At 42.3% G+C, this 27,878-nt stretch overlaps 2 protein-coding genes across 4 annotated transcripts; one reads left to right on the forward strand and one right to left on the reverse strand.

Annotated features, from left to right (window-relative positions):
* The first annotated feature begins 825 nt into the window (after window positions 1-825).
* Window positions 826-16,968, forward strand: GPR89B (G protein-coupled receptor 89B). The gene is made up of 14 exons (XM_039713246.1): window positions 826-929; window positions 2,952-3,011; window positions 3,772-3,875; window positions 5,389-5,495; window positions 6,271-6,372; window positions 8,502-8,622; window positions 8,866-8,946; window positions 12,113-12,222; window positions 13,177-13,265; window positions 13,645-13,737; window positions 14,537-14,632; window positions 15,193-15,282; window positions 16,064-16,129; window positions 16,283-16,968. Exons 1-14 carry the CDS (start codon window positions 888-890, stop codon window positions 16,487-16,489), a joined length of 1,368 nt encoding a protein of 455 aa, XP_039569180.1. The 5' UTR covers window positions 826-887; the 3' UTR covers window positions 16,490-16,968.
* Window positions 16,969-17,359: 391 nt separating this feature from the next.
* Window positions 17,360-27,741, reverse strand: PDZK1 (PDZ domain containing 1). 3 transcript variants are annotated; one of them, XM_039713243.1, is made up of 9 exons: window positions 27,658-27,741; window positions 25,254-25,490; window positions 24,286-24,526; window positions 23,102-23,238; window positions 21,697-21,892; window positions 21,266-21,462; window positions 20,514-20,708; window positions 19,288-19,454; window positions 17,360-18,190 (listed from the first exon to the last, which is right to left on the reverse strand). In XM_039713243.1, the coding sequence occupies exons 2-9, from the start codon at window positions 25,461-25,463 to the stop codon at window positions 17,956-17,958; spliced, it is 1,578 nt and encodes a 525-aa protein (XP_039569177.1). In that variant the 5' UTR covers window positions 25,464-25,490; window positions 27,658-27,741; the 3' UTR covers window positions 17,360-17,955. The 3 variants fall into 3 exon arrangements, with proteins under 3 accessions (XP_039569177.1, XP_039569179.1, XP_039569178.1); XM_039713245.1 differs by having other exon boundaries at window positions 19,161-19,454; XM_039713244.1 differs by having other exon boundaries at window positions 25,254-25,465; window positions 27,658-27,731.
* Window positions 27,742-27,878: the final 137 nt, after the last annotated feature.

The raw sequence follows: 27,878 nt of genomic DNA on the forward strand, positions 1-27,878 counted from the left end.
GAAATGGCAGAATCACGGAATTATTCGGGTCTTCAAGAGCCCTTAAAGACCATCCAGTTCCACACCCCTGTCAGGGACACCCACCAGACCAGGCTGTTCGGAGCTTCACCCACCCTGGCCTTGAACACTTCCAGGGATGGGGCATCCACATCTCTGGGAAACCTGTTCCAGTGCCTCACCAGCGTCACAGTAAAGAATTTCTTTGTAATGTTTAATCTAAAGCTGCCCTCTTTCAGTCTGAATCCATTCCCCCTTGTCCTGCCATTCCATGCTCTTGCACAAAGCCCCTTTCCATCTTTCTTGCCGGCTCCCTTCACACACGGCAAGGCTGCCATTAGGTCACCCTAAGCCGTTCTTTTGCAGGCTGAACAATCCCAATTCCCTCAGAGGCCGGTGTCCACCCTCCCCTTCTCTCTGCGCCTCGCAACCTCACAGTAAATAATTTCTTTGTAATGTTTAATCTAAACCTGCCCTCTTTCAGTCTGAATCCATTCCCCCTTGTCCTGCCATTCCATGCTCTTGCACAAAGCCCCTTTCCATCTTTCTTGCCGGCTCCCTTCACACACGGCAAGGCTGCCATTAGGTCACCCTAAGCCGTTCTTTTGCAGGCTGAACAATCCCAATTCCCTCAGAGGCCGGTGTCCACCCTCCCCTTCTCTCTGCGCCTCGCACACCCCAGGCCAGCAGCGGGTGCCCTTCCCGCGGCTGCTGAGGGCAGCTGAGGTTCGCAGGGCTCAGCTTGGCGGCCGTGCCCCCGCTCCCCTCACGGCGACCCCGCCATGTTCCCCGCCCTGGCCCCGCCCGCCGCCGCGAGGAGGGCGGGGCGCCTGCGCACCGCCGCCACCGGAGGCGGAAGCGCGGCGGGGCGGGCAGCGTTGGGCGCCGCCATGAGCTTCCTCATCGACTCCAGCATCATGTTCACCTCACAGGTACGCGCCCCCTTCCCCGCCGGTGGCCGGGAGAAGGGCGAGGGAGCGCGGGGGTCCCGCCGCCACCGGGCGTCCCTCTCCCTGCGCCCCGTCCGTGCCTGGGGAAGCGCGGGGGCGGTGCCCGGGGGCGCGCATGCGCAGTGCTGCACGCGGACCCTGAGGGGAGCCCGGGCCCGGCCCGGGAGAACCGAGCTCTGCTTGCGTTTAAATTTAACTTTCTCCACTTGGGACAGGCAGGGAAATTCACCTTGCTGGTCTCTACCGAGTGCTCGGTTTGTGGTGTTTCTCGACAAGGCTGGTCCCAAGCAGTTGGACCAGGTGGAAGTGCCTTTAAGTGGATCACAGAGGGATCTGATTGAAGCTGCTGAGCTGGTGTGAAAGTTTTGTTCTGTACTGATGAGGGATGAGCTGAGGGAAAGGAACCTTTCCCCTTTCAGTGGTTGTCTTAGATAGATTTCAGTGCACAACCCTAATTCCTGACAGTTTTCAGGACAGCTTGTGGCTGTTTCTTAGAAGAACAATGCCCTCCCATTTTATAATACTTTTATTTTTTGCTTACAACGTGCTTTTTCACTCTTGGTGGCTTGAAGGTTAGGGTTTGGGTTAGAGCTTAGCTGTACTACTGTTAACAATTCACCCGGAACAAAAACTCACACTTTTTTTGCTTTGAGTTCTGAGCCCTAACTTATCTAATAGCTTTTCTTTCATTTCTGATGTCAGCTTTGAAGCCTCTCATTGCCTTCAACAGCACCAAGTTAGATGTTCATGTTGCTGCATGTAATTGTCAAATGCTCAAGATTTTGCTGGATTTACATTCACCTGCAGTGTCTTAGAGTGTGAACTTTTACCAAAATGTCTTTCTTTGCTTTTGAACAGTCCCTAGCACAAGGAGAGTCTAATCTTGTTTAGTTTTTGGTTATTGTACCTACTCATCTGTTCATCTTTTACTTCTTTTTGAAGAGTTTGTCTCTACCTTTTTCTCACTGTTAAATGTGGAATTACTTGATGTAGGTCTCATTTGCTTATCATACTTATTTAGCTTATGACCCTGAGATAGGAGGCTTATGGAATATCTTTCCTTTTTGCTAGCAGCTACTTTAAAGTCTGAAGTCCTCCTCAAACAAATTACAAATCACTCATTCGACCTCATTGCTATTTCAGTTGTTCTTTCAAGGCAGCTGTGTTTGATCTTCTTCTTCTTGTTGCCCAGCATTCCAGGTATTCATTGTCTGTAAATGATGTTAGTGTGTCACCTTTGCCACTGTGGTTACTCCTGATGTGCAGGGAAGTAAAAATCCACAATAATTCCTTTGGTTTTGTCTTTGAATGTTTCTCATCTCCACGGCAGAAAGCTCTGGCCTTTTCCCTGTGCTCTGAGGAGATACACTGACTTTATTCCGTGATGTCTGACATGCACTGAATTTTGCCTTTGCCTCGGACAAAGCTACTTCTGTAAAAAACACTGAGTATTCCCTGGATTCTCTTTTTGCTTGGGTTATTTTAAATCATTACACTCCCTTCCAGCCTTATGGGGAATAGATGGGACTACCCATGGGAGGCTTGACAACACTGTGCTAAAATTCACTCATCCCTAGAAGATGTGTAGCTGGTGGACACTCAGGTGTTTGCTTTGAAACAAATACAGAAAATCCATTTCTGTATTTCCTGTAAAAAAGCCCATAGGCTGTAGTTCTGTAGATTACAAGAGTAAAACAAGAATCAAGAGTGCAAAGGATTCTGGTAGGCCAGGAACTGAGGAATTCTGAGCATTTAGGAACACCAAAATCTGTTGTCTTGACTGGATCTTCCTTAAGGCCATAGCATTTTGTGTCTGCTACACTTAGTTATTTAAAACATGATTTTTTTCCATGGTACCGTGGCAAGTTTTAATCTTTTGTGGATCTTGGGTGCTTTGGGTTGGCTCTTTTCCTTCCAGTTGTTTAATTTGCAGTCAGCAGTGCAGTGGGTTTGTGTTTGGCAAGTTGCAGGATGCAAATGTTGAGTGCTTCATCTCTTCTGCAGGTGCTGTTCTTTGGATTTGGGTGGCTCTTCTTCATGCGAAAGCTCTTCAAGGATTATGAGGTGAGAAGGAACCTTTCATTACAAGTCTGTATCTTAAAAAAAAGTATCTTAAATACCCCTAATTATGGAAGTATTTAATATTTTTAAAACTGCATTTAGCCTTATTCCTCTCTTCCATCCCTTTTATCTTATCTGCAGTTACTTTCTTTTTACTTTCCTCTTGTGCTTCTGTGTGAAAGACTCGTAGATATCTGAGGGAATGGGTTCTTCTGTGGCCACTGAAAGTTTCCATACTGGCTACTGTTAAATAGAAAGAAATATGGAGGAGATGCAGGGGTAAAAGGAAACTGAGGGAACTGTTTTGCCTTTTAAAGGTGGGTAAGCCCACCTTACATAAGGTGAAATTCTTGAGACAAAATCAAATCTAGTGGTTAATTTTAAAGTTAGTGAGATGTGTCAATTGCAGCTGAGTTGGTTGTGAGGATTGGATAGGATAAAAATGCCATTCTCTTATCTGTAGTTAAGTATGAGATGGTAGTCTAGGTCAGACATGGTTTAGGTGCAAGCCAAATTCAGACCCCAGCAGTTTTTCTGATGTGGATTTTATTTTTAAAACTAAGGCTAATGTAAAAGAGCTCTCTTAGTGTGTGAGTTTGCCCTCTGTTTTCCAAGAGGCTTTTGGCAGATAAAGGGCTTGGTGCCTGTAAGCAAGAGACCCAGTTGAGGGCCATCATACCTTAGTATTTGTTATCTGAGGATATCAGGATGCCATTCCAGAAATGTAAGTGCCTGATGTCTCTGGATTTTCTCTGCATTGCAGGTGCGACAGTATGTGGTCCAGGTGATCTTCTCTGTGACTTTTGCATTCTCTTGTACCATGTTTGAGCTCATCATCTTCGAGATTTTGGGAGTGCTGAACAGCAGGTGAGTCTGGGAACCCACTGGGATCTGGCCTGCCTGGTGCTCTGCAGCATCTTCAGTCTAACTTCTAAATTGATGGATTAGTTGTGGATTGGGGAAATCACAGGAGAAAACTGTCAGCAGCTCAGTGAAGATGTTTGTGCAGCAGCATTTATTTATTTGACAGAAGATGGGAGTAGTAGCCATAAGCTTCCAATTTTCAAGGCAGTTGCTATTAACAATTGGTGTAGGTCCTTAGGGCAAGGCTTTCGCCTTTGACGTTCTCTATTTGTGGAGTTAAAAGAAATTATTTCTTTTATGGAAGTATTGTAACTCTTCAGATCATGCTAAGAGCACTTTTCAGATGCTAAAGAGTACAGAATGCTTAAGCACTGGTTTTTCTTTGGTGGTCAGAGGAGTGAATAAGATGTGAAGCTAATTGTGGAGTGAAAGCTAGGTCTGTAACAATGCAGGATTTGTGAATCAGAGGTGAATCCCTCCTCAACAATAGGATGAAGACTTTTACATAAAGGTGATGTTAAAAACTGTCATCTTTGGAAGTCAGTAGGAAAGAGAAGATAGAACAATAACATGTAGAGGCTAAGTTGGGTTTCTTATTATATCTCATCATACAAGTATAAGAGAGCAGTCAAAGGGGTTGAAAGGAAAGAAGTACAGAAGTGATGAAAGGTAATGTTAGTTCTGTATGTTATTAATGAATGGGGCTGGAAGCCAGAGAGATCACTGGGGAGAATGCTTTTATAAGTTTCAAAAAAGGGCTGCACTTCAGTATAGATGAAAATGTTTGCTTCTGAATTAGTTAGGAAAAAGTGACAAGGATCCTTGTCATTTCTTCTTCCCTGAGGATAAAAAGGATATGAGTTAATGTTGGGAATGGGGACATGTATTTTCCTGTTCAAGTAAATTGAAAGTTCAGTTCAGCCAAGATGAATCTCACCTGCATTTGACTACTCCAATTTGGTCAGAGGAGTGTTCATCATATTGATCTATATATGTATTTATAAAACCTTGCTTTGCAAAGTCTTGCAGATGAGAATTCACTCTGAAGTGAAACATGCTGATTTATCAACATAAATATTTTTAGTCTTTTCAGTATGAATTAGCTCTTTTTTTGACTCAGCTGTTCATTGGAAAATTAATTACTGCTTATATTTAGTTTTAATTTACTGTTAAACTGGATGAGCAGTCAGTCACATGAATCATGCTGCAACTGGCATTAGTCACCATATAAAATACAGTATTTGATAAAATACCCACTGTGGTTTTCTGGACAGTTATTTAGTTTTAAATAGACATTCTTGACCTCTGTATTTAAAAATAAAACCACACAAAACCCCAAACCAAACAACTCCCTCTCTTCTACCCTAATAAAAAAGAAATCCAGATTATTCTATATGCTAAGCCAATATTATTCATTGCTTGATGTAGTTGAAAAGATTTCACTGACATGCAATTTTCTTTGAGAAATTTGTTGTATTATGATGTTATGTTAATCAGTATTTTGGCTTTATTTCAGCTCTCGGTATTTTCATTGGAAGCTGAACCTGTGTGTCATTTTGCTCATCCTGGTCTTCATGGTGCCCTTCTACATTGGTTACTTTGTTGTGAGCAATATCAGATTATGTGAGTACTTGGTTTGTGGGAGAGGAGCTGCTAATTTGAACCTAGAAATGCAAATTAGAAATAATTTTGGTTACTGTCCTTGTACCTCCCTCCTTGCCCTGGTTTTGTTCTGGCTAAATATCTTCTCTTTGGAGCTTCATGCTTTATCATGAACCATTCATTGAACAGTCAGGAGATGCTTCACATGACCCCAGCAAATGCTGCTTTTCTTCATGGGTTTCAACAGAAAGTTGAGCACTTCAGAGTAATATTACTGGGATTTGTTCCTTTGCAATTTTAAGCTTGCAGCCAAACTCTGCAACCCTTGGCAGGGCTGTGTTTTTCTGCTAGGGGGCAAAAGAAATGAGGCAGAGAAGCTCAATAAATCACTTCTGAAGCAGAAAAGTTCAGTAAATTACTTTTGCTGGTTTTGTTTCTGCTGTCTGGATGAGGCCTCTTCCATGGGCTCATGGACACTAGACACATCATTCTTTTGTGTGAAGCTTAGGCACGTAGGTTGGGAATATTAAATGTATAGTTTTGCCACGAAGATGAAATATTTAAAATTCACATTCAAGCTCACACAAGAGAGAAGCAGTGAAATGGTCCCATGTGGACAGGGGAGCCTTGTGGGAGGTGAAGGGGTGCACACTGCAGGCTGTACCTTTGTCAGGTGACACTTGCTTTGGCCACCAGTTCTCAAAGTAGCATTTAGATCAATGCAGAAATGTTGAAAGCTATAAAAAACCCTAAAGGAAGAGCCTATTTTAAACACTCCCTTTCTCCTCTCCATTAGTGCACAGACAGAAACTACTTTTTGCATGTGTTGTGTGGTTGACATTCATGTATTTCTTCTGGAAGCTGGGGGATCCATTTCCTATCCTCAGCCCAAAACATGGTGAGTTTCATTTTCTTGCTGATTTCTTCCTTCCTGCAAATAGACTTTGTTATTTCACTTTTATTTTGGAGCTATTATTATCTCAGCTCTGCAGCTGGGACTGTAGAAAGCAGTTCCTGAAACTGAGGGTCAGCTCTGCTTTGAAATCTGCAATGTGAAGGTTGTCAGACTGACAGAAGTGGCTGGATACATCTGGATTATTTTCATTAGTTTTCTTTCAGGAAAACTTGAAGGAAGTAAGTTCTAATTGAACCTAGACTAGTGTAAGGACATGGTGTTCTTTTGAGGACACAGAAGCTTTATCTCCATAAAAAGTTGATCACAATTTTTATTTACCTACTTCTTTCTATTGTGGAGACTAAACCTAGTTTATTTAAGCAGATCAACAACCAGTCCGTAATCTGATGTTTTTTCAGTCAAGTTTTTCTTTCTTGTGGCTAAAATCAGATGAGTTTAGCATGAGTGGCTGTCTAGTTCTGTCCACAACACAGCAGTGTGCCTAAACTCCAGAGCTGCACAGACTGTAGCCAGCAAGGGGCCTGGTAGTTGTGCTGGCTGTGGTACAGATTCCTGCAGTGCCTGAGCCCAGAGGCTGTGCAGCTGCACGGGACTGGAGTGTGGGTTGGTAAATCCTGCTGGAAGCCAGAGCTGTTTGTGTACAGAATCAGCTTGGGTGTCTCTGTTGTGGTCATGAGTATTTTCAGTGTGAAGATACTGTGTGCACTTGGGCTAGTTTGGGTCCAACAGAGCTGGCATGTGCCTGGCTGTGCTGAAGGAATGCTGTTAGAACCAGACTGTTTGTCAGTGGAGTTACCTGTGTATCTTATATTGCCCTTCTGTTTCCTCTGCACTGGAAAATTGTTTGGATATTGTTCCCAACAGGTGAAATTCAGTCAGTTTCATGGAAATTGGTGAATATATCTGTGTACAAAATGCTCAGCTTATCTAACAAACCTGACTTTGGGAGCTTGTTATGGAAGGTTATGCTTAGTGACACACCAGTATTCTAATAAAGCTCCTACCTCTGAGTTGATGGAGCATTGATTCACTTTACGTGTGAGTTTCATGGGGAAGCATTGCTCCCACCAGTGGAATGTCATGTCATTTTGAAGGCACCTCTGTTTTAAGTGCTGCAGTCTGACAGTGTGTGGGGCAAAAGGCCAGTGTATTGTAGCACATTCTGTAGCTCCTGTAAATCTCTGTGCAGCTGCACATGACTGGCTGTCTCAGTTTCCCTTTGTGAAGTCTTTTTGCCTTGTTTTCATCATTCATTCCACTTCTCTGAAGCATGAAATGTGGTTTGGCGCTCAGCCATCTCAGCTTTGCAATCGTGTAAGCTCTAAATGTGCTGTGTGTGGCAGCTGCTCTGTAACCAGCTCCCTATAAAGTGACTGGTGTTTACTACACATGGCACTGTGTCCTGGAAAGACAGGTTGAGGTCTGTGGTTAAGAATAAATGCAGCTTCAGTGCTTGGTGATGGTTACAGCATGGGCTTGATGTTCATGTTGAATTACATGTTTTGGAGTCTACTTGGTGCTCAGGTAGAAGACCTTGGTGGTCACCTCAACAACATGTTGGTGTCAACCAGATGAACACTGAACAGCCAGGAGCAGTTTAAGCTTCCCAGCCACACTGTCCTACAAGCACAGCTTGTATCTGATCTGGAGGGGTCGTTTCTGATGGGATGGGAGTTCAGATGTTTTTAGGCCAGTTTGCCAGGACCAAATGGTTTGGTGATAATTGCAAAGTGCCTTTCTGGAAGACACTCCTTTAGAAGTGCCTCGTTGAAGATCTGAGTTCCACCTCAGCAAATGGCAAACATGTTTTATTAGTTTGGAACCAAAATATTGATATTTAGTCCTCTCCACATATCCATATATCTGTCTTAAGTTTCTTCATACCTGGAATTCCCCATCCCTGTTTCTAAGCAGGGTAATGTGATTTTTGAGGGAAGCTTCCTACCCCTTTCTTTTCCTAGTCCCTGTCTGTCCTTCCTGTTACCTGGGGTCACTGCAGTGGGAAGGCAGTCAGATTAATTAAGCAGCTCTATGTTATGTTAGGAAGGCACCAAGTGTGGAGCAGAGTGAAGAGAGCAAGGTTGCTGATGCCATATTTTTCCTTCCCTCAGGAATCCTGTCTATAGAACAGCTCATCAGCCGTGTTGGTGTGATTGGGGTGACACTCATGGCTTTGCTGTCAGGATTTGGGGCTGTCAACTGTCCATACACTTACATGTCCTACTTTCTCAGGTAACTTCAGCCTTGTGAAGTACTTGTCAAGCTTTTTGAGATTGTTTTTTACTTTTCCTATGGCATTGTCTCAATTTTTTTTCTAACTTTTTTTCTGAATCTAGCTGTTGTCATGTCTGCATGCTAGAACCATTGCCATTACTCTGCATATTCCCCTTATACAGGCTTTTCTTTGCCTCATAGGCATGTGCACATCTCCTCTGAAATGGGGTAGCAGGCCTAACTGGGGTCTTTATTTTGCAGGAATGTGACAGATGCAGATATTCTGGCTCTGGAGCGACGACTCCTTCAGACCATGGACATGATTGTTAGCAAGAAGAAAAGGTGAGAGGACAACAGTAGCACGAAATTATTTATTTGGTATAAGATGGTTCTTGAAATCTGAATTGGGTTGAGCTGTGTGGCGTTTTGTTCTGGCCTGATGCATGACTGTTTTTAGCACTAAGCAGTGCCCTTTGTGGCTGCAGTGGCACAGATTAGGCTTCCAAGACCATTTGTAACTCTCTGCTGGCAGCATAACTAATCTGTAGGATGGGCACCTTTCTCTGCTGCTGAGTCAGGGACACTTAGGGCACTGCAGCTGGCTCTTACTCGTGGTTTCAGGACAGAAAGTGGTTTGTACATATTGTGGATCCTGGTCAAAGCTGAAGCAGGGTAGTGAGCTGGTGTGGACACAGCTATAGTCTTGCAAACAGCAAGGTTCATGTTGGTTAAGTTTTGCAGAGTTGCAAAACATTGCTAGTGTGGATATATTGTAGTATACCAATGTGCCATCAGAACTCTGGTGGCATTGGTTTAGCTTATTCCATGTCCCCCAAGCTAAAAAAACCCCTACTTTCAGAAACCATGCCATTTCATTTACACTGGAAAGAATTTTGTCTGCATATTTCATATCAGTATTAAATATTTCACATCTTGCTAGTAGTGCAGAATAAATCCACTTACTGGAGTTACTTCAAAGGTTTGGCTGTCTGACACGACAGTCTCCTAAACTTTACTTTTGGTGCCTTAAAGTTTCAATGGAACCTTTTAACATGTGCAGGGGAGCTTAGATACAACTTTGCCAAATTTATCACCATGTGTGTGTCTGCTGATGAGTATTAGCTGATAGAAGTGTAGTTAAAGCATAATCTCCTTCCCCTTTGAAAATGTTAAGTAGTGAACAACTGTTAACTCTGTGGTCATGTGTGAGATGATAAGTAGTGAGAGAATTTAATTACTGAGGTTTAATTGATTTAATTGACTGGAAGCACTCTAAAAGAATGCCACAGTTAAAAGATACTGTGTAGTGCTGTTTCTGACTCTGCTCTTTTGTTTTGTACTGTGTTTTTGGACCTCTGGTTCAGGGAGAGTGATGTTGGGGTAAAAGTCAGGATGCCAGAGGCTTGTAACTAACTAGCACATTCATGCCTTTCTATGACCAGGAAATCTTTGGAATATGGCAACTTCCCAACCATTATGAAGAGCCATGTATTAGTCACTTGGGAATTATAATGAAACTCATGTATATGTTTAAAAAAACCCAACTAAAAACCCAAAACAATGTGCAAAACTAAGTAGTCTCAGAACTGTGTAAGAAGTAGCAGAAGCTTGAGTTCTGTAGATTCTTGTTCTCTTTTTAGCTTTGACAGGGAGCAGTGGGCTTGCATGATTAGACTGTTTGCTCGTGTAAAGCCAAATTTAAAAGGTTAGATATGTATCAGTCCAAATGCAACCAAGTAATTGGCAGAACAAGTGGGAATGGCAGTATTCTCCAGCTCAGGGTAAATGCTGCAGTTCCATTAGTTGTCAATGATGTGCTGACCACCTTCTCAGTACTACTGACAGTTCAGAAATTAACAGTGAGCACAAGAGTTGTAAGGCAATAGAACATAAAACTTTTTGTTTTCTTTGCTGATCCTGACATTTCTTCTCATGCCAACCCTTATTCATGCTGGCTTTCTAGTCAGTAGGAGATAGGTGGTGAAAGTTGTTTGCCCTGATGGTTTTTGCACAGGAATCACTTTTCTCTCCTTCCTGAGCACAATCAAGTAAAGCCTTACAGAAACTCACCTCTAAGGCTGTCAGATTCTTTATACTTGTTCCTGCAGGTGTGACATAACTAATCCTCAGCTTTGAAATGCCAGCATTTTGATGGCATTGCTTCATTTGTGTCATGTTAGAGTCAGATCAGCTGATGTGACATGCAAGTACCACACACTGTCATTACCAATCTACGTGCAGAGTGTGTGGGGTTTGCCTGTGGATCCTCTCTGTGAGGTCTCCAGAACTCCTGGCTGCTGTGTGGATACAGAGATCCCTGCCACCTCTAAAAAGAGAAGATTTGCCTTTGTGTATCTGTAACGTGTTTCACCTGGACACTGCTGCATTTTTGCTGCAATGCTGTGGATCATTTGGGATGGACCATGTGAATCTGTGTACTGTGAAGAAAGCAAGGATTAAAAATGCATTTCTTACATTTGGCAGCGATCTAAGGATTCTAAGATCTCTGTTATTTGTAGTCTGTGGCCATATGTGCTTTTATCTGTATGTAGGGTGCCCCAAGGGTGTTTCTTTTGCTGATGTCAAAGGAATGATGGAATGATTTTTAAATTTTTTTTTTATTACGCTACTTATCAACATCCTTGAAGAGGGCTCAGTGCCAAATGCAGCAATGCTGGCTGCAGCTACAGAAAGGGACTAAACACCACAGAATCATGCATCATCCTGAGAATGCTGTGAATAGCTTTCAGCTTAGGAATGGATAACTTGCTCACAAATTTCAGTGGGGAGAAATGTGAGGGAAGGAGACCAGAAGCCAACACTGCTGGTGGGGATTATGCTGTGGTGCACATGGAAGTGTGAGGGACGATACGCAGCTGCTGCTGCTGGAGTGTTGGAATTAACTTCAGGAGTCACGTTCAGATCGCCTGAAGCATCCAGTGGTTCAGTCCAAGAATGGATTTGTGTGTTTCTGCTTCATAGCAGCTTGTCATGCAGCCCAGCAGTGAGTGACAGCATACCAGAGAGTGCTCTGCACACCATCCAGAGCTCATAGCTCCATGGAAAAGGCGGATGTGCCCTGATAAAGAAGAGGTGTCCAAGGGGAGGGAGGAGCATCAGAAGTCTTCTAATTCCTGAACTGGAGATAACAGTCATGCATTGGAGGAAAGGAAAGCAACTTATTACATGACTGAGAAATCCATTTGAATTCTAAATGTTTAACTGGGTTTACATCCCTTGAGGGTTGGAACAGGATCCTGAATGGAAGGCTTGGGAAGTGTCTCATTGAATCTCACTTGATTAGATCTGGGCTCCACTCCAGACCTAATCAGGATAATTTTATGTAGTGGGATTGGTGTTTAGGGGAAGAAAAAAGGGTCATCTATTTTTGGTGAATTTAGTTTAACAGCATCTTCTAAGAAACTGGTAGATTTTTTTTCTTTTTTCTTGTTTTGATTTTTCATAAGAATATTACATTCCTAAGGACTTGTGTTTTCTGTTCTTTCAGGATAGCAGTGGCTCACAGGACAATGTTCCAGAGAGGAGAAGTGCATAACAGACCCACTGGCTTCTGGGGAATGATAAAAAGTGTTACAACATCTGTTCCTGGCAGTGAAAGTATCCTTCATCTGCATGCTGGCACCTGCCTTGGGAGGTGGATCCAGCTTTCTTCGTTTTGAGAGATAGAGTGTTAGTTGGGACAGTCACAAAGCATTTGTGTTTCAACACATTTCAAGCCTAATGTCTCCTGGGAAGTTTGTTCTCTGGCACTGTCTGACCTTTTGCCCAGGCCTTGGGCACAATTTTACTGTGACACAGGCAAAAGTTTTATGTTTCTGCCCTGCTCTATAAATGTTCTGTTGCATCACCATGAGTGAGGTGTACAGCAGGTCAGGGGACACTTGCTGTGCACGCTTACCACAGATTGATAGAATGATTTGGGTTAGAAGGGACCTTGAAGATCATCCAGTTTCCTGTAGAAGGAATTTCTTGGGAATGACAAGGATCTGTACTTCTTTAACAGGGTTGCTTACCAATGATTTCTGTCAGACTGCTTGAAGTGTGCATTTTGCATATTTGAGGCTGAGGACTCTTCTTCCTCTCCTTTCACACTAGCTGCTAAAATCAGAATTTGGCTATTTGACAGACTATTCATAGGAATCACTAATCTCTTGCAGCAGTTACTCAGCAGTTTTGTTTATGAAGATGATCTGAGATGACATATTGTGAGATGCACTTCAGTGGCAAGGGACACTGATCAAAGTGGAGCAGCAGTTTTTGAGAGCTCTGGTTCTATTCTGTGATGTGTTTCCCAGGCAAAGAGGTTGTTGCATGACTGCCTGAATACTGTGTCCTGCCTTCCTCCTTAAACTGGAGTAGTGTGCATCAGGTTCATCCTTCAGATTTATTTCTTGCTGTTTTAATGAGGACCATAAAGACTGAATTACAAAGCTGATCTGGATCTAGGAAGAGACCAAACCATTAGATGTGGCCCTTGAGCTGAAGGTGGGGAATGTTTTCTTAATTAAGAATTCATGATGTGTTCTAGCCTTGACTATGTTGGTTTGCCAGATCTGTCCCTTATCCAGCAAGAAGTGGATGCCCTGGAAGAATTGAGTCGGCAGCTTTTCCTGGAAACTGCTGACTTGCATGCAACAAAGGTACACAGCAAATAACTGCCCAGATGGGTGTTGGGAGGTCAGAGTGGTTTGAAAGAGTACATGTGTTATGAGAAATTGAAACCTGTTCAATAGGTAAATGGTGAAATGTTGTAATGCAGTGGACTGAGGGTCTGTTCCTTTAACTTCAGAGCTAGATGACAGTCAGATCCATCCTTGAGTCTGCCCCATGGCCCTATAACTATTTACAAGCTTATGAATTAACACTTAGGAGTTCAGAAACATTTGAATTAAAATATGTAGAAAGATAGGGCTGTGTTTGGTACTGTTGGTGCTCCACCATAATTTTATGTTGTGGGTGACTGTGAAAATGACATATTTTTTAATGTTCTCCTCCCTCTCCCTTATTTTGTGTTTCCAGGAGAGAATAGAGTATTCCAAAACTTTCCAGGGAAAATACTTTAACTTTTTGGGTTATTTTTTCTCCATCTATTGTGTCTGGAAAATCTTCATGGTATGTAAATGTTTTATTTAATTTTTTGTGTATGTATGCAGATATACCCTGCATACATTATGCTATGCATGCAGTTCATTAAGTAATGCTCTAGTTTCTTCAAAATCCATAAATTCTGAAAGAAACTGGCCCTTGATTGAAATAAAGCACTGGATCTGGCTTTTTCTATACAGCATTACATCAGTAATGATGAATTACATTCTTACATTACATTGATGAATTGATTACATTGATGAATTACATTACAGAATTACATTCTTACATGGATGTGTTTTGTGCTGCCTTTGGCAATCTGACCACCCCCTGCCCTTTTCTTGGTGGTACAATGAGCCTCACCTGTGAGAGTGAGAAATGCTTTTGCCTTTTTGTATTTTGTGTTTCCAGGAGAGAATAGAGTATTCCAAAACTTTCCAGGGAAAATACTTTAACTTTTTGGGTTATTTTTTCTCCATCTATTGTGTCTGGAAAATCTTCATGGTATGTAAATGTTTTATTTCATTTTTGTGGATGTGTGCAAATATACGCTGTGTAGATCATGTTATGCATGCAGCTCATTAAGTAATGCTCTAGTTAAAATCCAGAAATTCTGAAAGAAACTGGCCCTTGATTGAAATAAAGCACTGGATCTGGCTTTTTCTATACAGCATTACACCAGTAATTCTTACATGGATGTGTTTTGTGCTGCCTTTGGCAATCTGACCACCCCCTGCCCTTTTCTTGGTGGTACAATGAGCCTCACCTGTGAGAGTGAGAAATGCTTTTGCCTTTTTGTTCTTGAATGTAAATCCATCTCTTGCAGGCAACCATCAATATTGTATTTGACCGTGTGGGGAAGACTGATCCAGTCACAAGAGGAATTGAGATCACTGTAAATTACCTGGGAATCCAGTTTGATGTGAGCCTTTATTAATTCTTGCAGCCTTTTCAGCAATTCATATCTTATCTAAATAAAATCATCCTGCTGCCAGGGAGAAAGTGATAGACCCTGAGAATATGGCTTTCCTTTTGACTTATTGAGGAAGAAAGGAAAATGCACCATGCATGTTGCTTTCACACTGGTTTTGTGCTGAGAAGGGGATGTAGTCTTGCCAGAGAGGCAGTGAATTGTTTTTTGGAGTTTTTTTTTTGAGAAATAGAAGCACTTTAGACAATCTGCTTAGATGAATACATTCAGCTCCAAAGTAATTTTGATTTTTTTATGCAAATGGTTGTTCTGTCATTTACACAATCTATGATGGGATTCTTTGTGATTGGTATAAACTAAATCTCCTTCTCTTGTGTTTGGAGTAAACAGTTGCTAATACATTTGTGAAAATGTCCGTTATATAAACCTTGTCTACAGTAGATATCTGTACAATTAGGAGAGAGAAAGACCCTGAAGAACTAGCAGCTATACAAGGTGGTGTAAATGAAGTTAGTGTTAAAGTTTTTACTGTGTTCTTCTTGTTGATACAGGTCAAATTCTGGTCTCAGCACATTTCCTTTATTCTTGTTGGAATAATCATTGTTACCTCTATTAGAGGGTTGTTAATCACACTTACAAAGGTAAGAACTAGGACTGTTAAGTGTTTTTACACAGGGAAATTCATTATAAGATCTCTACCTTTTGATGGAACAAGTGCTGTATAAACTTTCAATATGTATTTATGTTTAAATGTCTGAATATAAATTCTTGCAGAGGGAGGAAGGTAGGAAGAATACCTTTTGCAGAATATTTCCCCAGTCTCTGTCAGGAAGGGATCTAGATGTTAAATGTAAGCAAGGGTTCAAAACGATGCTGTAGCCAAGGCTTATTAGTAAGGTTAATGAGATGTGATTAAAAGCATTTGCATTACTTAATTTAAGCTGCTGGTAAGACTGAAAGCATTAACTGAACAGACCTGTGACTCATTGACTTGACCTGGCCTTTGGTACCTATGCTTAGATTTGTGTGTATTGTTTTGTGATTTTTAACACAAGGTGCAGCTGGCTGGGGAAGATTGATGCAGACTAGGGTTTATGAAAATTTATGGAAGGTTTATAAAAGTTTGAGGTTTATGAGAGTAGTTTACAGGTAGCCCTCTAGAATGTATGGTTTTGATGGGGTATTTTGAGATGAAAAAAATGTTCCTTTCATCCTAAGACACATCAGACTTACCTAACTGCTTATTTCCAATGTTTTTGGGTTTTTTTACCTAGTTATTCTATGCCATTTCCAGCAGCAAGTCATCCAATGTTATTGTTCTGCTGTTGGCACAGATAATGGTTGTTCCTTTCACGCTGTCCTAAGACACATCAGACTTACCTAACTGCTTATTTCCAATGTGTTTTGGGTTTTTTTACCTAGTTCTTCTATGCCATTTCCAGCAGCAAGTCCTCCAATGTTATTGTTCTGCTGTTGGCACAGATAATGGTGAGTATGGAGAACTGTAGGCTTACCCACTTGCATTTCTGCATGCATGCCTTGTGTGTGTTTAAACACACAACAGTAACTTTGTGTGCTGCCCCCTGGTAGCCCCAGAGCCTGAGGTGAGGCAGTAACTGCTGTCCCTGTTTTACCTTGCAGGGAATGTACTTTGTGTCATCAGTGCTCCTGATCCGCATGAGCATGCCTCCGGAATACCGCACCATTATCACAGAGGTCCTGGGAGAGCTCCAGTTCAACTTCTATCACCGTTGGTTTGATGTGATATTCCTAGTTAGTGCCCTGTCCAGTATCCTCTTTCTCTATTTAGCACACAAACAAGCTCCAGAAAAGCATATGACCCTCTGAGGCAGAACTGCAGCCATGCACTGCTCTCTGTCAGCTGCACTGCTGCAGCTCCTGTGGGTTGCAGAACTTGGAGAGACAGGACTGCTCTGTGTGTTTGGCAGTGTAACTGCAAAACTTGGAGAGACAGGACTGCTCTGTGTGTTCTGGCTCCTTGAACCTCCACACGTGTCATCATCTAGCTCTGTGGCTCGTTTTGTTCAGTGCCATAGCTGGAAGGGATGGGGGTGTGTGTGTTCAACTTGAAACAGTTAATTGCCAAGCAATAAAAGCAATCCTGGATACATCACTATCCAGGGGCATCAGAGCTTGTGTGGTAGACTGGCTGAGGGAGCACCTCCTACTGTTGGAACATCATCTTCACAGAAGGCACCAAGAAATGTGATTTTTGTTTTGAAAATCAACTTATAATTGGGATTTGGAGGACAGCAATTCTGGAATTGAATGTTTGAGTCTGTGGAATTAAATAAGCTTTTGTAATATGCGAGTATCTCAGTTGTTTTTTGTCAGTCCCAAAGACTGGGCTGGATTTGAGCCAGAAGGTGGTTGGGATTTGCAGTTCCAGCAGGAGTGGAGTGGAAAGAACTCCATTTCTGTATGTAGTGTGTATCACTAGTACCTACTATCCTTAGGAACTGGAGATTTGCTTTCTCTTACTGAGTGTCAACTTTCTTTTCTCTCTGCATAGTTTTGGGTTCCTCTTTGGTAGAGTTCAGTGTTAAGTTGAAGACCACTGCCATGCCTTGTTTACATTGTATGTTATGAATTTTATTCTTGTGACTTCAACTTTTAGGTTCTCATAGCCACTTTCTGAGGCTTTGTTTTATAATTGTTCTGGAACATAAATTATAGGTAGTAAGAGTAAGACTTGGAGTGGGGGAAATAACCACTCTAAACAATTTATTTCTGCATTGTCTTTGGTGTACAGCAAGGAAGCAAAGTGCAGCAGCAGTATTGCAGAGCCATTTATGTCACATTCAAGACAACATGGTGGTAATTTGGGATTAGGCTGAATTACATGCACTATTCTAATCCACAGCTGTATGCAGAGGAGACAAAATAGTGATTAAACATCTTGAGTTGTGAATTCCAAAGTTAGCTTAATGTTTGAAAGAAGTTTCTGCAATGTTAGCAGGAAAAAAGCTAATGCACAGAGTACCTGGGCTTCTGCCATTTCAGAGCAGCTGTACTGCTGTAAGCAAAGATGCCACAGAGATTGAGGTGATGGACTTGGAGAGCTGCCTTTCCTGGGAGATGGGCAGAAATCAATTGCTCTTTATTAAGAGCTTATCCATAACAGCCTAAGATGCTTACGAATCTATAAAACATTTCCAACTTCTGCTGCAGGACACTTAATTCTAAAGTTGCAGTTCTTAAAGCCTTTTCAGAAGTGAGTGACTGGGTGCCCACTTCACAAGGCAGAAATTGTGCCAGTGGAGCACAATTGCAGGGTGTTAAATGGATGCAAGTTACACTGAAGTGTTTATTGCAGCAAGAGTTTGCAGTCCTTTATGGTTCTGGTACTCCTTGGAACAGCCGAGTTCTGAGAGGTGGAATAGCAAAGAAGAACTGAAGAAAAGATTTGGCAGGTTTCTTTTTTGTTGTTCTTGGCATAGTTTTGTCTCGTCACAACTTTGTGTCATCACTGTTGTCACTGTCAGCTCTTGTGGAGGCTGCTGATTGGGAGGAGGAGGATGAGTCTGCCTGCAGAGGAGTAACAAAGATGTTGTGATTACTTTCAGTTTGTAAACACGTTTGATAGTCTGCACTGTTGCAGACTCCTGTTTTCATCTGCACTAATCACACACTTGTTTAGATGGCAGAATGAACCTATAAATACCATTTTTGTTGTTGAAGGGTTTTTTGTTAAAGTACATTTTCAGAGAATTTTGTTCAATAGAGGGTTTCTGTTGTTGAATTCCCATATCTGCACAGTTTGAACACAAAAGTAGTGCTAACTTCTGCAAAATACAGGTTGGGTACTAAGACATTCTTGAAAAAACTTGCAGAAAAGGCTAATGAAAAATAAATGCGAAACACTATTGGTCTTACCTTGTGTGTCTCTTTTGCATGATCAGAAAATAAGCATTTTAATATTTAAGGATGAACACTGAGGGTTAAAAGAGTTTCAAGAAGTAGCACCTTCTTGCTTTTCTGACTTTAGTCATGCTTTGGATTCTTTCTAGTGGCATGAAGTGAGTAAAATAATTTCAAATCAGCACATTGCCTAGAAAATATCATAACCTATCAGTTGCTGTTTCTTCTCCAAGGTGATAATTTTGAAATATTTCATGTGGTTTTCACAAACGTTGTTTGTGTTTTCTATTTAAGTGCTGTTTCTGTTTATTTAAGCACTTTCCCCTCCACTTCCACAATTGTATTGCCTGTTTCCCATGATTGGGATTACTGTATTTGGGTTATCTTGTTCCATAAAATCTCTTGTATGTGCATTCTTTGTGTGATTTAATATTGCATTAAAGATTGCATTCACCTGTGTTATGTGTGGGGAAAAGAAGAGTTGTTGTGGTAATTAACAGATTTCCTTTTAATAACTTGCAAAAATCCCAGCTCAAGTTAACAATCCTAGCTTTGGAATACTTACTACCTGAAAAAAAAGTTATTTTCCTATCCCCTGTGCGATCCCTCAGCATCTGCCTAATGCAGGATTACTCACCCTTTCCCTTGGCTCAGGTGAGTTCCTCTCTGGCTCTGCTGGATGGTTTTCTGTGTGAGCAGGAGCCTCAGGAGTGTCTGACTCGGCCATGGAGGCTGTGATGGGAATGTTTTGGCCTTGGAAGTACCTGTAAGCATCTTTGCTGCACACCAGCAGTGTCAGGCTGTCCCCAGTGCTTTGGATCCTTGCCACCACCTTGTCATAGGATTCGTGGGTCACGTTCACTCCGTTCACTTCCACCAAGAAGTCGTTGTTTTCCACACCTGCTCTGTCAGCTGCTCCCTGGCTTTGTACCTGCAGAGGGGAGTTCAGAGCAGGGTCTTGGCAGAAAGCTTGGAAAGATGCATGAACAACTGAGGGTAAGCTGTGTTCCTGCTTTCCCCAGAAGATGGTGAAGTAAGCATGGGGAGATTTGTGGGGCAGGAAGGAATTGCGATGGGCAATGGGCCCAGATAATAATAAACGCAGAGCCCATCAGTTTGAGATTTTAAGATGTTGATCTCAATTGGTTTACATTACAGGAATATGGCATGGTAGAACCATGAAGATGGGTAGAAAAACTTTTCTAACTATTTGGAGGTATCTGTCCAATAACTTTAAAGTTTAGTACAATTCACAGATCCCTTAGTAATGAGGGGAACCCCTCATCTCAAGAAAGCTGAAGTTACAGATGTAACTTGGAACAGAAGCAGTTTGGCTTTTACCGGCTGTGGAATTCAGAGAAGGTGGGTAGAATTAGGGCAAAGTAATCTCTTCTATAATTAAGCTGCTCTGCACGATCTTGATCGGTTTACATTATAGGAATGTGGCATGGTAGAACCATGAAGAAGGTAGAAAAACTTTTCTATTTGGAGGTATCTGTCCAATAACTTCAAAGTTTGGTACAATTCACAGATCCCTTAGTACTGAGGGGAACCCCTCATCTCAAGAAAGCTGAAGTTACAGATGTAACTTGGAACAGAAGCAGTTTGGCTTTTACCGGCTGTGGAATTCAGAGAAGGTGGGTAGAATTAGGGCAAAGTAATCTCTTCTATAATTAAGCTGCTCTGCAGTAAAAACCAATTATGTCTAAAATACTAATTTTAGTGTGCCGGACTCATGAATAACAGACAAAATTATGCAAAAGCTGAATTCTCCCCCTCTAGATGTCTAATAGTAAGAAGGAATGTTTTCTGGTGCTCATTTTTTATCTTGGGCCAACAATGTTAGTCTGACTTAAACAATCCTAGCTCTGATCTGAGAACATTGGAAAAGAGACTTCTGTGGCTTTTCTTGCATTTGTTTGCAGGATGGAGGGGAGGAAGCTGCCCAACAGACTACTTGAGCTTCTTGCTCCTCATTCTTCATTAGTACCTCAGTGATGAACAATCCAGGTTTGTTCTTGATCATGTTTAAACTGAAGCCAAATCCATTAGGTCCTTTCACCATCTTGCAGATCCTTGGCTTGTGGTTCACTTTCTGCTCAGTGTGCAACTCCACTCTTTCCTCCCTTTTAGCTGGGGTTGAATCCTGTGCTTTGTAGTAGTATGAGAAAGGGGAAATTTGAGCCTGAAAAAAAAGTGACAAAATTACATTCAAAAATTTTTCTGTTGTGAAATCTGTTTCAGGTTCTCACGTTCAACATATTTTGTTTGAAACTTTGTTAATAACTCAGACTTTAGAAAAAAATTCCTGTTGTGAAATCTGTTTCAGGCTCTCATGCTCAACATATTTTGTTTGAAACTTTGTTAATGACTCAGACTTTAGCTGCAGTGAAGAATTCTTCCCTATTCTGAGTGGAAAACTACAGCATTGATCTATGTGAGAAGGGAAATTTGTCATTTATAAGAATAGTTACAGTCATGTAGCTCTGAATTTGTCTTAACAGCAAAACTTAACCTTTTTTGTGATGTGTTTGAATTTAGAATTGTTCTAATAGTGTCTATAAAAATCAGGAAGAGGCAAAAGATTTAGGTGTTAAGTGACTTCCTGTACTGGTGTAAGTGGAGTTGCTGGAATACAGGTGTCTCTTAGGCCTTTCCTGCGAGTTAAAAAAGTGTCAGAGCAGATTGGCTGTTTCATTGTGATAAATTATCAATTCCTAGCAGCAGTTTGCGTTTTCTTACCAGTTTGTACATGCTGTCAGTTTCCTTATCCACCACCAACAGGGAGGTTCTTTCCTCAGACTGCTTGATTTTTCCCACCACGCTTTCATGATCCAGCCCATCCACTCGCTCGCCGTTGACAGCCACTAAGATGTCATTGTCCTTTAGACCTGCCATAGCTGCTGGGCTTCCAGAATTAACATCTTTGATTACGTGGTCTGAGATAAGAAGGGGAGAAAGATTGCTATGAATGCAAAGCTTGGTGAGTTTTAAAGACATTAAAAAGCATGGCAAATGCAAATGGTCAGAATTGCTTTTCAGGTTGAAGCTGTTTTCCCTGAGGATTTCTCCTACATGGCCAGCAAGAAGCCAAAGAGAATGAAGGCTGCAAGCATCAAATAGGAAGAAATGGTACAGCAATATCATGGTCTGTGTGTTAACTCGGATCTTACCACCAGTATTTTGTTCCATCCGTAGGTAAAATCCATAACCGCTTTTTCCTTTCTGGATCTCAATAAGTCGTGGTTTGAGGGGAAGCAACCTTAGGCTGGCGCTCTCTTTGCTCAGTGCCATCCTCTGGCTTGTGAAATAGCGGTCTGTTTCTTCATTTGAAAGTAGAAACATAACATGATTTTCAGACTTCTTTACCTGTGACAGCACATGTACAGTCTCAGATGTCACCCCTTCAACAGCACGTGGGAATTGGGGATATTTGGTAACTTGGTGCACTGATACATAGCAGAGTCTGGGTGCTGTTAGTCCAGGCCATGCTACTATAAATTGATTTTTCTTTTCCCTGCCTCCAGTTAGAAATCTGGACTATGACAAAAATCAAGGGCATGTAATAGATGAGGAAATTTTCTATATTTCATACTGTGTTCCTGACCTGTAGGGAATTACCTGTGGAGGGCCATGGGGGAGGCATACAGTGCTGTAGAATCCAGGGAGTCTGAGTCGATATTGTTTGGCTATTCTAGGTGTGGAATTCTCTAATATAGGCTTATCATACCATCTATACCACTATTTTAGATTACAGTGACACCAGTCAAGTTTCTGTCACTCTTGGTCCTCTTCTGTCTCCCTGTGTTACTGATTCTGAGGTGAGGTTTTTTCTTCTGTCCAACCTCTCCAAGTCTGTCTTTCTCTTAGTCCTTTCTACTCGAATGGGTGCTCTTTTTACTCATCCTAACCAGTGTCACTCTGCTGCTGGTGTTGCAGTAGCTCAAAGAAACCCAGGTGTTGCACGATTCCATAGTTAGCCGTGTGCACTGAATGCTGCTGGAATGCTGGAGTCTCATGGCTCTCTGAAATCTCTTCAGCTCCAGCTGCGTTTTAGCAGTGCCAACAGTGGAAAGCTGGAAGCCTCATTAGCATTGTTCTTTGCAGCCAATTAGTGAAATTACTTGCACAGTAAATTTCATGGGTTTCGGACTTCTTCACAGGAGAAAGGGGACTACTGTCTAAAATCATGAAATCTTCCCTGCTCCATGCTGACTGTATCATCAGAGGCTTCCTTCTTCTTGCCCTGGAAACCACATTTGATGACTTGCCCTCCTGCCATAAGCAGCATTTCCAGGACTTCTAGGAAATGGATTTATTTCATAGGGTTCCTGGCAGCACTATACTTGTGTTATTTAAAATCCTTTGGCCTGTCCTGGTGGCAGTGTTCACTGAGAGGCAGCTCAAGAGGCTGCTTGACAACAGAGCCAGCACAGAGGGCTACGCTGATGTGCTGGTGGTACATGAACAGCAGCTCCCAAGATTTACTGTGAAGTGCTTAAATCAGCCAGCCTGGCCTCCCCAGTAGCCCTGATAGGTTGCTGTGAAAGTAGGCCAGAACAGAAGATAAATCAATACCTTTTCCACCACTTCCTCGTGGGTGTCATTTTCCACATTTTTGCCATTGATTTCAATCAGGCGATCGTTATTTTGGACACCAGCCTTTGCAGCTGCTCCTTGTGATGAAAGCTCCACTATGAACAGCCCCTTCTGTCCTGAAATAAATGAAAACTCATTACACAGGGTAAGTCACTGCAATAGGCCTGAATATAGTGGTTAAGGAAACTCAGCACTGATGTCCTCAGAGATTCTTGGCCTCTGCTTGCCTGCAGGCTACAGGAGCACCACAAACCTTCCACACAGACACTCCTCTGTCTCTTACTCTGGCCTGGAAAAATCCCTTCAGTGGTGGAGGGAGATATTTTTTCACTCTCTCCAGCTCAAAATGGTGTTTATTTCTCTACCAGGAATGCAAAGTGGCTGATTAACACAGCTGAAAGGGATTTGATTCCTATTCCCTCCACCCTCCTCTCCCCCCATCATTTTGAAGAGAGAAGCTGCTTTTTTTCTATTTTATACATTTCATAATTTCCTGTGTTTGGAAGCCTTCTATGTTTGATCCTTCAATTATACTGCATTCCAAAATACCCTTTAGAGGGCTCTTTAGAGGTGGTGCTTTCCAGAAGACCTCCTTCTTCCGTTGACTGGCCTTGGAAAAAAAGCATATATGGAAAAGGTTCAAAATTCTTTTCTTGCTAAATGAATTAACTTAAAAATCAGGGAAAGTGTTTATTACAGCTGTCTAGAACCTCATGTGCTGATTCCTGAGGTGATTTTGAGGAATGGAACAGGACTTAACATAACACATTGAGTGTATATCTAGTGTTTGAGCAAGGACTGTAAATTTGGTTTTGTTAAGTGGGCTTAAATAACAAGCAGAAAATAGCTTATTATTTTTCTCTCTCTTTCTTTTTTTTCATCTGTTTTCCACTCCATGAGAAGCGTGGTCCTCAGAAAACCTTGTGCTGCATATGCTGTACAGAAATGTTCTGGAGATAGATCTGAACTCATCCTGCTACTTCTCACTCTCTTTCTGCTAGCAAGAGCAGTTTGTGTCTCCCCACTAGCCCACACGTGCTAACTGTGGGTGCCTCTGTCCCTGCAGCCAAATATATACATACATATAGATATATTTTTTTAAAAAATATTTTTATATTTATATATTTATATATATCTCCAGTTTCTTCTCTGCAGGCTCTCACCTTCTGTGCTTTTCAGGGAGAAGCCATAGCCTGTCTCCTCCTTCACCAGGTAGCAGAGCCGGGGCTGTGGAGCTGCAGTGGCCGTGGATGGTAGGCACTGCAGCTCCTGCTGTTGTCCTGTGGATGCCTTTTGACCCAGCCCTTCCAAGTTCACTCCCTCCTTTTGTGCCTTTTCATAGGATGCGTCGTCCAGAACAAGGAGCACAACGGAATTCCCGCTGTTTCTGACCATCTCCACCACCTGTAATGGGCAAGGGGAAAAATGGAAGCGGGCACTGGAGTGATGGAGCAAAAAACTTTCCCCAGGAAAAGCTGCACTGTCTGCTGCCTTTGTTGTCTCACCCCCTGCTCGTGCACTAGGGAGGCATCCCAAAGATATTCCATGCCCCCCAAAGACATTCCATGCCCGTGGTGGGTAATAAATGATGCAGGGGGATACTCAGAGCAGTTCCCTCTGCTTCTGTATTACTGCACGGGCCATCCCTGACGAAGGGGAGAGAATGATGAGGAGGACTCTGTCTTATCAGAAGGCTAATGAATTACTTTATTATACTATACTATATAAATTTCATCTAAACTGAATCTCACTCTTGCTCACAACTGCACAGAACTGCCCTCATCTGATTCTCTCTCTTGACTGTCTCATGACAGTCCAACACACACTCTCCTGGCCCTGAGAGGCCAAGGGAACAAAACATCCTCACTTTGGGTAAACAATCTCCACATTGCATTCTACTTTGGCAGAACACAGGCACAGCAAACGCAAAAATTGTGTTTTCTTTCTTGGTTGTTCAGAGAATGTAAAACCCAGAAATATTCTTGGGAAGAACTGTGCCTTGCTTTTCTCTGTGAGGAGAAATGTGGCAACACTCCTGGATTTCCTAGCCATAAAAACTGGAAGAAAAAGCTTCACGTAGCAGCTGTGGGCGTGGGGCATGGTGTGGATCACAGAGTGAACAGATTTGTACCTGTGCATGTTCCTCCTTGTCCACGAAGACACCGTTGACCCTGAGCACCCTGTCTCCATCCTGCAGGCCGGCCCTCTGGGCTGGGCTGTCGCGCTCCACGTTCCGGACGATGTGCCCCGCCGTGTCCTGCTCGATCCGCAGGAAGAAGCCGTACTTCTTCTGGGGCTTCTTGGTCACCGTGCACTCTCGGGGCTGCAGAGCAGAAGTCATCTCTGCCAGACAGCAGGGGGAAAATACCTGTGAGTAAGAACAGGAAGCTTACCTTGGGTGTATTCCCTCTAATTATATGTCGAGAGGGTTTGCTTTGGAATTCTTGGGGTGCTTTTTTCGGTGCGGAGGTTTTATTGTTTGTTTGTTCTAGTATTTGCAGGGTCCCCAGGTGAAGGAAGGAATGATGAATCTGACTCCATGTTCTTAGAAGGCTAATTTATTATTTTATGATACTATATTATATTAAAGAATACTAAACTATCCTAAAGACTACAGAAAGGATACAGACAGAAGGCTAGAAAGATACTAATGAAAACTCATGACTCTTTCCAGAGCCTTGAGACAGCTGGACCCTGATTGGTTCTTAAGTCAAAACAATTCACATGAAACCAATGAAACAACCACCTGTTGGATAGACAATCTCCAACCACATTCCAAAGCAGCAAAACACAGGAGAAGCAAATGAGATAATTATTGTTTTCCTTTTTCTCTGAGGTTTCTCAGCTTCCCAGGAGAAGAATCTTGGGCAAGGGGATTTTTCCAGAAAATATGACTGCCACAGTTTGTTTGTTTGTTTTGGTTTTTTTTTGGCTGCAGGAACTCCAGCTGTGCAGAGCTGAATTTAGTGAACAAGGCTAGAGAGAAGAAACCAAACCCTCTTCCCTGACCCTCCTTGCTTTTTTTTGTTTCTGTGTCTCAAATGACATTAAGCAAAATGCAGAGCTGAGATAAGAAAAGTCTGCCTGTGAAAACATAGTAAGGATTGAGGAGAGGGTGTAATAATACCAGGATTCAGTTTTACAGAGGAAATTAAGTTTTGGGAAAAAGGATTGTAAGTGGAGTGAAGGGATTGTTCCCCTCTCTTTGACCCTTGGGGGACCTCATGTGGGTACCGTCACCAGTCTTGATCTCCCCAAGTAATTGCCATATTTGAACTAGTTTGCAGAGGGAATTTTGGTTCTGAAACGCTTATTTAAGGACGCTGAGAGAGCTGCGTTTGTTCAGCCTTGGGAAGAGAAAATAAAGGGAAGATCTTATTGATATCTTCCCAGTGCCTAACTGGATTGTGTGGAGAACACAGCCAGACTCTTCTTGGAAACTAAGTGTGGGAGGGTGAGAGGAGCAGACACAGACCAACCAGACATCCATTAGGACAGCTTTTCCTCTTGGAGGAGTGTCAGATATGACCAGAAGTGTCCAGAGAGGCTGTGAAATCTCTGTCCTTGGAGACACCTGGATTGGGCCCTGAGCAACCTGATCTAAGCTGGCTCTGTTTCTATGGGGCATTGCACCAGGAAACTTCCAAAAGTCTCTACTTAAACTGTTCTGGGATGTAAAGAAACTGTGGTTTGGGTGAAGCTTGTCCTGCAGGAATATCACATATGCAAGGTAAATAACAGCTGGGACCAGGGAACATCTCCCAAGACATGGTCCTACCAGAGATCCATGAAGACAGTGGAATGAGACAAATGAAGACAAATCCTTCCAGTTGGAAAATCCAGATAATTAGCAACTTTGGTAATTACTTTACTGGAAAGACTTTTTTTTTTCCTTTTTACAGACAGAAGTCAGTTCTTTGGATCTGCTGGCAGTCAAATCCTTCTGAGAGAGCAGCTCAGTGCAGAGGCACTGCCGTGGCTACCCATGGTGCAGACTCTGCACTGGGAGCTGGAGCTGCTCTGTTGATGTTACTTGGGCAGCACATACAACAGCATGGATGTGTGGGGTGAGTTTGGCACAGGTGTCACTGGAGCTGGAGAATACAGGAATTTCAGCTTGCAAGGATATACAGCCTGCAGGTCATGATTCACTTGTTGTCCATGGTCAGGTGCCTGGAGCATTTTTGAGTCTCTGTGTATTGCACTGACATTAACTAATAAAGGGATGAACTTTCCTGTTATTTGAACATGGTTGAGAACATCAGACTGTATCAATTGCAAGTACAATCCAAAGCAGCTTTTCCTGATAAACACTGGAAATCTGTGATAATTCCAGAAACTAACATGCAAAACCAGTACTACACAGAGCTGGAGAAACAGTAGGCTTCTATGGGAAAAATAATTTCTTCATATTTAGAAGTGGAGAGAAGATTACAAAGCACTGTATATGACACCTTTTGATCTGTGCAAAATTATTTGTTTTGCAAAAAGGAGTTCTCAAAGGGAAAAGGGATTAGGAAAAAGGAATTTCTTACCTGTATGTCTATGTAGAGCAGCCTTCACTGGAATTCTCTTTTCTGCTCCTCCTGTGGCTGTCCGTATAAGTAAGACTGGACTTTGATTGGGCAAAGGTTGATTTAAAAGATGATTTATTTAACTAAGTTTCACTGAATGCATGATACCTTGATAGGCTGTCTTGTCCTTGTGGGCAGAAGTGCTAATCACGTGCATTTGTCATTAGCTTTGCATTTTGTCC

Source organism: Passer montanus, unplaced genomic scaffold, assembly GCF_014805655.1.
Source record: "Passer montanus isolate IOZ18808 unplaced genomic scaffold, ASM1480565v1 scaffold28, whole genome shotgun sequence".
NCBI classification, from domain to species: Eukaryota; Metazoa; Chordata; class Aves; order Passeriformes; family Passeridae; genus Passer; species Passer montanus.

What these genes read in the sequence shown, in the direction of transcription:
- GPR89B (XM_039713246.1), top strand. Translation starts at nt 888, where the DNA reads ATGAGCTTCCTCATCGACTCCAGCATCATGTTCACCTCACAG. An exon ending in TTGGGAGTGCTGAACAGCAG is followed by an intron (nt 3,876 to 5,388) that starts GTGAGTCTGGGA and finishes GCTTTATTTCAG; the next exon opens with CTCTCGGTATTTTCATTGGA. An exon ending in ATCTGTTCCTGGCAGTGAAA is followed by an intron (nt 12,223 to 13,176) that starts GTATCCTTCATC and finishes TTGGTTTGCCAG; the next exon opens with ATCTGTCCCTTATCCAGCAA.
- PDZK1 (XM_039713243.1), bottom strand. Translation starts at nt 25,463, where the DNA reads ATGACTTCTGCTCTGCAGCCCCGAGAGTGCACGGTGACCAAGAAGCCC. An exon ending in ACGAGGAAGTGGTGGAAAAG is followed by an intron (nt 21,893 to 23,101) that starts GTATTGATTTAT and finishes GTGCTGTCACAG; the next exon opens with GTAAAGAAGTCTGAAAATCA. An exon ending in CTGGATTGTTCATCACTGAG is followed by an intron (nt 19,455 to 20,513) that starts GTACTAATGAAG and finishes TCCCCTCTGCAG; the next exon opens with GTACAAAGCCAGGGAGCAGC.